General features: G+C 36.0%; 1 protein-coding gene across 1 annotated transcript; it reads right to left on the minus strand.

The window, feature by feature from the left end:
- Window positions 1-11,031: 11,031 nt before the first annotated feature.
- On the minus strand, window positions 11,032-12,090 carry LOC113776794 (putative U-box domain-containing protein 50). Its single transcript, XM_027321854.1, has 4 exons — window positions 11,797-12,090; window positions 11,541-11,653; window positions 11,307-11,434; window positions 11,032-11,188 (listed from the first exon to the last, which is right to left on the minus strand). Exons 1-4 carry the CDS (start codon window positions 11,963-11,965, stop codon window positions 11,032-11,034), a joined length of 567 nt encoding a protein of 188 aa, XP_027177655.1. The 5' UTR covers window positions 11,966-12,090.

A 12,090-nucleotide genomic window follows, 5' to 3' on the forward strand; every position in this document is an offset into this window, starting at 1 on the left:
AATTTGCTGAATTGAGTTCTTTAGGGCAAAGAATGAGATGTGTGACCAGTCCCTTTTTTTTTTAATTTGCGTGACTAGCCTATTGTTGACAAAAGTTTAAATTTTTTAAAAAGTATACAAAAATTAGGGGAGATAATATTAGGAGTTTAAAGTAAATTTACCACACTTCTGGTATGGTTTTTGCCTGTCCAATACCATGAAAGAATAGAATAAGTCATTATCAATTATTATACGCTAAGTAGAATTCGGAAGCATTCAACATGATCAAGAAACAGCAGAAGCAATTAGGACTAGATTTTGACCCCAAAAAAAATTAGAACTAAATGCCACTGGCACGTTGCCGTAACTTGTAATGAAATGTGTGGCGACCCCACTTCCCCCCTGAGGCGAACCAAAGGGTTGGCGGGCCGTCTGCCCAGCTCTCGCCAGGACTCACGCAAGCATTCTAACCCAAAACCTTTCGAATAAAAATCTAATCTATTACAAAACAATTTCCTCGAATAGTCTCATCACGAAACCACACTAACTACACAGATAACAGTAATTAAAATTTCCAACCTACTGCTCTTAAACTTTTCACGCATTACAACCAAGGAATAGGATCGCACAATCCCAAATACATATAAAACTATACAACCAAATATCGAACTAGGGTTTACACATTTTCCAGCTTCAAGTGGCAATCCAAAATAAAAAGTACATTATCCGAATCAAACACAGTACAGCCCACAACATAAGTCATAGTATTCAGTACATTCAAGAAGGAAAATATAAGCAAGTATTCCAGCTTTCAACTTCCAGAACCTGTTAAGGAAAACAATAAACGTGGGGTGAGCTAAAACTCAGTGGTGCCCCAAAACATGCAGTCACGTAATTCAAACAGCGGGTAATAACTTAAACAAGTTAAACAATTAAGAAAGCGTATAACAACACAAGGTAGGATACAGGGGCTCTCGGGAGCCATTCTCCTCGCTTGATCAGATACCCTCGTAGTTGACCCTCCGTCAACTTTCACTACTTATAGTCCATGTAGATCCACTTATTTTAATCCTAACCCGTCACCGTTCATACCTCTGTTTCGGGCCCGAACTTCGTCTACCGACGCAGTATACTCGAGATATACCCGTAATAGAATTTGTCGAGGGATTCACCCAACGACTTTATTGTAGATCGATTCACGTGTCGAGGGATCCACCCAACGACTCACTACAATTAGATTCACTGTTGTTGTAGTTAGATTCACGTGTCGAGGGATTCACCCAACGACTAACTACATTTAGATTCACGGATTAATTAGAAAACGTTTCGTACACATCACCACTCGAACGGCTAGTGCGATAAAGTACACACTGCTCACTTCGATGGATCAAAAACCATTTATCTCATTTTGACAATTATCACATAGCGAGTTGATAAAGCACTTAACCACGTAGACATAAAACAAACAGGGACACTCACCAAGAGTGGAGTTCAGATATCGAGTTGGGAATCGAATTCCGCGTCCTCGCAATATCCTAAAAACCAAATTTTGAAACTATAAGTTTCTACTCAGCTTTTAAGCTTATAGACATCGAGGTATATTTAATATACTACTAGTCTACTTTTCCTTAGACGAATCAAGAGTTTCCGTAGGTTGAATCTTGACGAAAGTAGAAGAAATGTTTATTATAGTTTTCCTTAAGATACTTTTCCTTATAAAAGGTAACTAGTTTTATTTTCTTGAAATAAGTCGACAAACTTTTTAATATGAATGTTAGAAAGTTACTTTGAACATTTCTCTAAAGTTACGGCTTTTGCAAAAATTGTCCTTAAAAACTATTTTTCCTAAAATAGGGTTTCTTGCCGAGCAAGTTTCCCAAGCTTTTCACTAAGATTAGTAAAACTCGTATTTTGGAACTTTTCCTATAGTTAACTATCCAAGTGCAAAGCTTAAGGAAAGAAAAGGAATTAAAATAAGACTTAGAGTTTTCAAAAGCTATAGAACTTATTTACTATAGCTATCAAGGCTAGATTGAGCTAAATAAAATTATCGAGTTGGAAAGTTTTAGGCAAAACACTAGATATTGAGTTTTTATAATTTAATACTAGCTGGAGAATATTTTTGATTAATTTGATCACAGTTACTCAAGTTCGCAAGGTCTATACAATTTCCCCCCGCTCCGATTCCATTTTGAGATCATAATATGGATCAAAATATGGCAAATAATCACATAGCAAATTACTAGGGCTTCGTCAATCATTAGCCCTAGCTTTCAGCAAGTGCATTTCTGAATAAAATAAAATAGTCAACCAAGGCTTCATCAATCATTAGCACTTGGTTTCAGCAAACCCAACATAAGCACATAAAATAAAAGTGGAGTCCCAAGACATTCCAGCAATTTTAATTTCCATCATCCAGTAATACTTTATAAAATCATTTCAATGGCTAAGGGCTTCATCAATCATTAGCCCTTAGCACTCAACCAGTAATTCCTGTGACATCCAAGCTAACATATCAAATATTTAAATCCGCTAACAGTTATTTAGAACCAAAGATCACATTGTCACCCCAAATTCCAAGGCATGACCATCTCAAGGTATTATAAAGCAAGTTCAAAAGTAGTACAATTTTTCCACAGCTCCAAGATATATATAAAGTAATCCATACGTACTACTTTATCAAACATGACCAAGGCTGGAAAATTTCCAGCTTATCTCCATAACTGCACATTACTTATTTCGAAAACGAATTCCCAAGATATCAAATGGTTTATTGCCAAACAGATTCCACAGGCTACTTGTGCATTTAATCATGCATTTCGAGTTCCTAACAACTTAAGGAAATAAATTCTAAAGTCAAGCTGAAGATTCTGGTTCATAATCAAATTCGAGCAACAGGATTAAGCATCCCAAAAGAAATTCAAGAATCTGTTCAGCAAGCTACGGATGAATCATGCATGAAGAAACTTTCTGCTTTCATTTTATTTTCTTGATTAGCCGAGCTACTTGACCCTATGCAAGCTTTAATTAACATGTTGTTAACTAGTTCATCATATAAATCAACTCATATCATCACCATAAGACAGATTGAGAGTTAAATATCAAATTTAAGGTCTCGGGAATTTTCAGCTCATAGGAATTCCAGTTCACAAAACCAGAATTTTTCCAAGTTCCTAGCTTCATTGTCCAATCGTGCAGCTCAACATGCAGGTCCTTAAGCATTTTATTTTTACTTGGATAGTTAGGATTATAACCACAATTTGTCACAATTAAGCAAATTAAGCAATTCATTTCTTCATCAATCTCGGCAGTGGATTTCCATCAAACCAGAATTTCCTCAATTCCTTAATTCATCAATCAACTTCATAGAATTAACATGCAGAGTCCTAAGCATCTTAATCATTAAGTTTCACTCGGCTAATTACACTTGAGTGCTCAGGTTATCACATGAAAACAGAATTACAGCTACCCTTCCAAATCATTTCCTCGGCAGAAACATTTACATCAAAACAGATTTTTCTGAAACTTTTCCTCTTCCGATTGCACAACCAAAGCATGCATGGTTAGATTAACTGATTAGCTATCAATTTAATTTCCAAAATCAGATTCTAATTCAGCATCAAGTTCGGACAGATTCAAGAGAAAGAAAAACAGGTCATCAATTGATCCAAAATTTCCCACTCCACTCTCGGCAGAAACATGCATGTAGCAGATTTGGTTTCTTTTTATTTTATTTCTCTTGCTTAGCCGGTCTGATAATTTCATGCAAAGCTTAACTTTCTGATTTTAATTAGTCAAGCACCTACCCAAGTGAAAGACAACCATTCTCCAGCAAATTTCCGGAAACAAGCTGCAATTCCAGCTTCAATCTTTCGACAGCTTAAATTCTTATCTAAGTCAGATTTCTTAAGTCATAAATCCTCATCTAACCTCACAAGCACCACATGCAAGTCCGTAGCTGACCTCACTTGCCTATAACCAACTAATTTCAGCTCAGAAGTTACCTCAAATGGAGCTCACACGCACGATTAGCAGCAGAAATAATCCTCCTCCCTTCAGCAGCCCAGAAAATGCAGACCACTAGCTCTCCCTCTCCCTTGCTCTGGTGGCGGCTGGAATGGAGAAAGTTCAGCCCTCAGTCCCTTCACCAGCTCACGGTTAGAAGGCAGAATGGATCGCAAGTCCCTCTCTTCCCTCTCTAGCTTACGGACAGAAAGAAAGGAAACAAGAAGCTCGGCTTTCCCTCACTACTCTGGCGATGGAAACAATGTGGAAGCAGAATGCTATCTGCGGTGGGAGGTGAGCAGAGGTTATGGCTGATGTTGTGGGGTGGTGCTGCGGTTTTGGAGGGTGGTTGAGTGTTGGCAGGGCTTGAGTACGGCAGTGGTGAAGGCTGTGGTTGGTTAGCTTGGCGGTGGAGCTGCGGTTGGCCAGCTTGGGTGGCTGTGATCATGGTGTCCGGGGAGCTGTTTGGCTGAGCAGGGAATGGTTATGTCCGTGGGTATTGTGTAGCATTGGGGGGTAGATTAGTCCTTTCACTACTTCTCCAATTAGCCACTTAAGTCCTTGGTTTAATCTTAGTTCCAAAAATTGTCCCCAAGATGCTTTGAACGCCGAATTGAAACGCTAATCTAGCAGGACTTTGATTATCGAAATCTTAGGTCCTAAAAAATGATTATAGTACATGCATTATTTCTATTTAAAAGTTGTTGACTACGAATTAGTATTAAGCCTCCCTTAATGCAAACATTCTTGTTTAATTAATTAGCCTATTAAAATCAAGTTTGACCTTAATATAAAGATTTGACATTCTTAATATTCGTTTATCCATTTATATCAACATTTATTAACTTAGTCATTAATAACGCTTAAGATTAGCTATCGGAATTCAAAGGATTTATTTTAAAGTAATAGAAGTAATCCAACTCAAGAAATATTAATTTAGTCTAGCAAAATCAAGAAAATTCATAACTATTGAAAATTATATTATTTCTCACACAAAATTATCTTTACGGACTTGTATGCAGGCAAGGGAAATTAATGCTAAAATTTATTAAAGAGTTAAAAGAAATGCAAATGATCTACAAAATGGTATTTATGTATATATTTTTCAGGGTTCTCACATCCTCCCCTCCTTAAAATGAATTTTGTCCTCAAAATTCTTACTTTCTCAAGAGATAGGTCGGGGTATATATATAAATGTATGTAAATTCAATTAGGCCCTTAATTTAACCATTTATTTGTTATAATATTTCTAATAGCAAAGTAATTAGAGTAAAGGATATTCTTAGCGTACATATAATTCATAGCGGAAGATTACCATCTCCAAAAGTGCTATTCTAGTTTAGGGTAACTATAACCTCTATTCCTCGAGTGAGGTCAAACCCTCTTGATTTGTGAAACATTCACTACTAGGACCCCGTTCATGGCCATTAGCACGAATTACTTCCATCTGGCACTTGGTCGCTCTGTAGCGGACTTAGTTAGCTGCTGAGTTCTTCCTCTTTTTAAATGCTCTAGGACAATCCGAAATCTTATGCTTGGTACTACCGCACCTCAGACACTTTCTTTGCTTTAACCAACACTCGGCCTCAGTGTGGTTAACCTTACCACAATATCCACAATTTCCATGAAAAGTGGCGGCCTGGCTCTTTCGAGGGTTTTCTTTATTTTCCTTCTCCAGTTCTACATTTTGGCGTAACAGCTCAATTTTCTCTGTATATTCTTGTTTCCATCGTTCTTCCCAGTAATCAGCCAATTTCCTTTGGAATTCTACCTCATCTCGGAGAATGTCCATTTCCTTACGCATGTCTTCCAAAGTTGTCATCTTACTAGTTGGCTTAAGTCAAATAGCTAGCCTGCCAGACAAACCATAAGATCAAAATAAGCAACTATTCATACTGGAAGCTTAAGCCGTAATACTCCATCATCGTTTTACTGATGGTTACTCCAAGATATAAACCTTACTACTTTCTACTTAATCCAACGAGTTCTTAAATGTCACCGAGATTACCATCGTTAATCACTATCACGACAGAATAAGGAAGCCTTATCCCAAAGAAAAAAAAATTTCATGTCTTAGTGCACTATTCAATACTTACCTTCAAAGTTGTTTAAAACAACAGTCATAATTCTTATTCTCACTAGGGCCCTATTGTATTCCTTCGATTCAATCTTACTATTTTGAGGTCAGATTTCCCATGAAACCTAGATAGACGAATTTCAAGAGTCATTCCATTTTCGCAACTCTTTTGGTTCCTAGGTTAGTTGATTGGCCTAGAGCTTTGGTATTCCACCAACCGTTCTAAGATATCAGTCATATGGTCAATAGGGTAGCTACATGGGTGGGTTCCTTCTAAATTCCCGTTGATAGCATCTTTGTCCAAGTCTGACTACCATTGGCCCTTGCAACAATTATAACCTCATTATAGGCTCAACTTTAACAATATTTTTTTTTTTGACTAAATCAAATGACTCAATTATGTAGTTCAAAACTCGAGTACAAAGATATATTTTCTATAAAAGACTTCACTCACCAAATTGTCGTACTCCAATTGTCCAAAATTATTTACTAGTGTGTGATTTTCAAAATTAACAATTTTAGAATTCACCCAGTTCTTTTGTCCCAAACCGAAAATCTTATTCGTTTGAGGAAAGTTTTTTTTTTTTTTTATATCCAAACTAATAACAGAATATCAAATATACATTTGAAAAAAAAAATGTAGTCTATGTATATATAAATAAAATGGCTATTCGAATGGAAGACAAGAAGATAAGAAATTGGTTCTGATCTTGATAGTCAAAATTTCTAAATACATTTGGCTTTTTATAAGAAGTTTAACATTTGTTATTTGGACGTTTGATCAAGAAAAATCATTTAACCCCACAAATCACTTTTGAGAATAAAATGCTTTTAAGAAAATAAGCAGACATGCAGGTTTGTATATACTTAAACTTTGGTCCAAAGCCTCTACTCTTCACACCTAATCTGAGAATTAGCTTTTATGCCACATAAAACTTAACTATTTACTCTCCCATTTCACGACCAATATTCATTCTTATTTATAAGAGAAGTGCAAATATTCGTAAAAGTTTAAAACATGCCTATAGGGCCAATCACAAGATATATGTAAAATAATTATTAAGTTCACAAGGAAGAACCTCACTAGTTACTCAACCAGGTCAATTCATCATAATACCAGTAGATCTCATCTCCTCGTTCAGTTTCAACTTAGATCAAATGCTAGGATCCCATTGGATTGTACAAGACTGTCTATCGATCTTTCCTTCTATTATCCGTACAACTCTTCTAACAGTTTCAAACCATTAATACCCTTTAACGAGTTAATCTTAACTTTTTCTCGTGTCTCTTTCGAGTTCACATCGGATCAATATTTTCAAATTTAAGGCCATAAGTTTAAAAGGACACTTTTAATTCAAACTAAACTTGTTTGTATTTTTAAGTTCCATAAATCCAAAAAGCACCAGTCCTATACCACTCAAAAGTTCTACATTTGTCCCAAAAGGCATTCTTTCAAGATGAAATTTGTAAATAAATGGATCTTGACCTTAAATTACAGCTTTAACAAATAGGAAAAATAAGAATGGATTTGACATTTCATTTATCTTAGGAAAATTTCCGATGCTCATAGAATTTAAGAAAGTTTGGAAATTTTTACACGGTGAAAAGGGCCATTGTCAACTCTTAAATCTAATAAACGAAACTCTTTTTTTTTTTTTATAGTTCTATACACCACTTTGGTCACTAAAATTCACTTAGGTTAGTAATTATTTAATTCTCGGGACTAATCAATATTACAGCGTTACAAAAATTAAACACGTAATCATCAAATTATATACTCACAATATATGTCACATTGCATACCAAATTCATACAACTTCAAAAGTCAAACAATTCACGGATACATCCAATATTTCATACATAACTCAAATTTCAATCTTTATAAGCATGAAAGGAAACAATACAACAACACACAAATTATTATAATCACATAGCTAATAGCCTAACCCTTAGTTTAGATTCAACTTAACCTTCATTAGTTTAGTCCTGGACAATCCCACTAGACCCCCTTAGTAACACTTATCAAATTTCCTTAGTAAATTGTAGATCTACTACGTCTAGTGTCAAATCAAATAATATGATCATTACTTAAGTACATCAATGGCTCTTAAGTATTCTAAATGAACTCAAACATTTCATTCATCAAGTTTTCTAATAACCTAACAACTAGGTATCTTTATCCCATTGGATATTAGCCCCGAATAACCCTTCAATAAAATTCAAAAGACCACAATGTCCTCTAGGACTCACCTTTAATTATTTGCAAATGATAGCATACTATTCATATAGCAAATTTATCGAACTTATCTCTCCTCCGGGTTTTAAAACCATTCACAACTACATAGTTCTTATTTAAACTGTTACTTCACTCAAATTCTAGGTCCGAAGCCACATTTTGGAGTAAGGGAGGGTATAAAGTTCATTTACTATCAAAAGGCTAGTAAGGCCACCAATAAAGCCTCTTCACTTATAACTTTCAAAAGCTAGCCTTAGCCTCTTCGATTCTACTTCTCCAAATTTAATCGAAATTCCTAGTCATATCATAAGGCAATATACTAAATTCTTCCAAATTTGCAAATACACCCTTGAATGAAACATCTGGTATTCGGGTACAAGAATCCGACAATAGGATAATTCACATCTCAGGCTGGCCAGTCCCAAGAGTAACTTACCTACATTCGAGATTCCTACCCAACATACATATCTAATATCCCCAACTATAGACTTTTGTTTCACACTTAACAGGTCAATCCCCACAGTCCGAGAACCTTTTCCCGGTTTGAGCTTGATAAAAGCTCTGATACCACCTGTGGCGACCCCACTTCCCCCCTGAGGCGAACCAAAGGGTTGGCGGGCCGTCTGCCCAGCTCTCGCCAGGACTCACGCAAGCATTCTAACCCAAAACCTTTCGAATAAAAATCTAATCTATTACAAAACAATTTCCTCGAATAGTCTCATCACGAAACCACACTAACTACACAGATAACAGTAATTAAAATTTCCAACCTACTGCTCTTAAACTTTTCACGCATTACAACCAAGGAATAGGATCGCACAATCCCAAATACATATAAAACTATACAACCAAATATCGAACTAGGGTTTACACATTTTCCAGCTTCAAGTGGCAATCCAAAATAAAAAGTACATTATCCGAATCAAACACAGTACAGCCCACAACATAAGTCATAGTATTCAGTACATTCAAGAAGGAAAATATAAGCAAGTATTCCAGCTTTCAACTTCCAGAACCTGTTAAGGAAAACAATAAACGTGGGGTGAGCTAAAACTCAGTGGTGCCCCAAAACATGCAGTCACGTAATTCAAACAGCGGGTAATAACTTAAACAAGTTAAACAATTAAGAAAGCGTATAACAACACAAGGTAGGATACAGGGGCTCTCGGGAGCCATTCTCCTCGCTTGATCAGATACCCTCGTAGTTGACCCTCCGTCAACTTTCACTACTTATAGTCCATGTAGATCCACTTATTTTAATCCTAACCCGTCACCGTTCATACCTCTGTTTCGGGCCCGAACTTCGTCTACCGACGCAGTATACTCGAGATATACCCGTAATAGAATTTGTCGAGGGATTCACCCAACGACTTTATTGTAGATCGATTCACGTGTCGAGGGATCCACCCAACGACTCACTACAATTAGATTCACTGTTGTTGTAGTTAGATTCACGTGTCGAGGGATTCACCCAACGACTAACTACATTTAGATTCACGGATTAATTAGAAAACGTTTCGTACACATCACCACTCGAACGGCTAGTGCGATAAAGTACACACTGCTCACTTCGATGGATCAAAAACCATTTATCTCATTTTGACAATTATCACATAGCGAGTTGATAAAGCACTTAACCATGTAGACATAAAACAAACAGGGACACTCACCAAGAGTGGAGTTCAGATATCGAGTTGGGAATCGAATTCCGCGTCCTCGCAATATCCTAAAAACCAAAATTTGAAACTATAAGTTTCTACTCAGCTTTTAAGCTTATAGACATCGAGGTATATTTAATATACTACTAGTCTACTTTTCCTTAGACGAATCAAGAGTTTCCGTAGGTTGAATCTTGACGAAAGTAGAAGAAATGTTTATTATAGTTTTCCTTAAGATACTTTTCCTTATAAAAGGTAACTAGTTTTATTTTCTTGAAATAAGTCGACAAACTTTTTAATATGAATGTTAGAAAGTTACTTTGAACATTTCTCTAAAGTTACGGCTTTTGCAAAAATTGTCCTTAAAAACTATTTTTCCTAAAATAGGGTTTCTTGCCGAGCAAGTTTCCCAAGCTTTTCACTAAGATTAGTAAAACTCGTATTTTGGAACTTTTCCTATAGTTAACTATCCAAGTGCAAAGCTTAAGGAAAGAAAAGGAATTAAAATAAGACTTAGAGTTTTCAAAAGCTATAGAACTTATTTACTATAGCTATCAAGGCTAGATTGAGCTAAATAAAATTATCGAGTTGGAAAGTTTTAGGCAAAACACTAGATATTGAGTTTTTATAATTTAATACTAGCTGGAGAATATTTTTGATTAATTTGATCACAGTTACTCAAGTTCGCAAGGTCTATACAATTTCCCCCCGCTCCGATTCCATTTTGAGATCATAATATGGATCAAAATATGGCAAATAATCACATAGCAAATTACTAGGGCTTCGTCAATCATTAGCCCTAGCTTTCAGCAAGTGCATTTCTGAATAAAATAAAATAGTCAACCAAGGCTTCATCAATCATTAGCACTTGGTTTCAGCAAACCCAACATAAGCACATAAAATAAAAGTGGAGTCCCAAGACATTCCAGCAATTTTAATTTCCATCATCCAGTAATACTTTATAAAATCATTTCAATGGCTAAGGGCTTCATCAATCATTAGCCCTTAGCACTCAACCAGTAATTCCTGTGACATCCAAGCTAACATATCAAATATTTAAATCCGCTAACAGTTATTTAGAACCAAAGATCACAATTATCATCCTCTATGAATCCTTCATTAGTTTCTTCTTTAAGGTATACTAATTTCCCATTAAAAATCACAAACAACTCACAGAAATTGGGCTTTTTCGACTGGAGATAAAATGATGCATTCATGGCACTTCTCGATTTCCTACAAAATAATCATTCAAGAAAATGGCAAACTAATCAGCCGCTAATAAGCAGATAGTGATCAACAAAAATACCTCAACCTTGGAAAAGGAAATAGAAAAAGTAAAAAATGTGCACACCATGATAAGGGCCTCAACAAAGAAAAGGCCATGACTAATTTGGTTATGCGAAGACTTGTTATCAATCCCAGGACAACTTTATGGATTGGTTCTTCGTATCTGTCGATTCTGAGACCTTCAGCCTTGACCTGTGAAAAAAACCAACAAGAAATCAGGCAATTTCTAGGCTCAGATACTTTTGCATTTAATGTAGGCTGACTTTCGTTAAAGCTAGCATTGAAAGTACTACCAGACCTTGCCACAGAAAGCTATATATTTGGATAGAATCTTATCAGACTTTGCTTCCTCAGACTTCTCAAGAACTTTCAGCTTCTCTTCACGTACAGAGCCGGCAGGAATCTTTCCAACTAGAAAAAGAAAATCCCAAGTTAGTAATTGAGTACTGCGGGGAGAAAATTAAGAATTCATCAAGGATACGTGACACAAACCCAAAAAATTTAGGGGGAAAAAAAGAAAATTATTAGGAAATGAGGTTTTTCAGATAGCTTACTTGGGGTGAAAACATAGTCTCTGCAGATGTAATTATCTGAAAAGAGAATGACTATTTTGATTGGATGAGAATTCCACTTCTTTAGTACCCATTCTAGAGTGGCAAAACCATCATTCAAGTCTGTTCCAATGGCTACAAAAATCCTCTCTGCAGGCTGATCAGTTTCCATTTCTCAGCTTCATTCATTCACTGGTCGGAGCCTCACGAGTACATATATATACTTGGGGCAACAACCAAACTTTGTTAGATAGATATTAAATGAACTAAGTTTGGCTAGAGGGATTACATAGGAAA

The sequence above is a fragment of the Coffea eugenioides genome, chromosome 7, assembly GCF_003713205.1.
Source record: "Coffea eugenioides isolate CCC68of chromosome 7, Ceug_1.0, whole genome shotgun sequence".
NCBI lineage: Eukaryota > Viridiplantae > Streptophyta > Magnoliopsida > Gentianales > Rubiaceae > Coffea > Coffea eugenioides.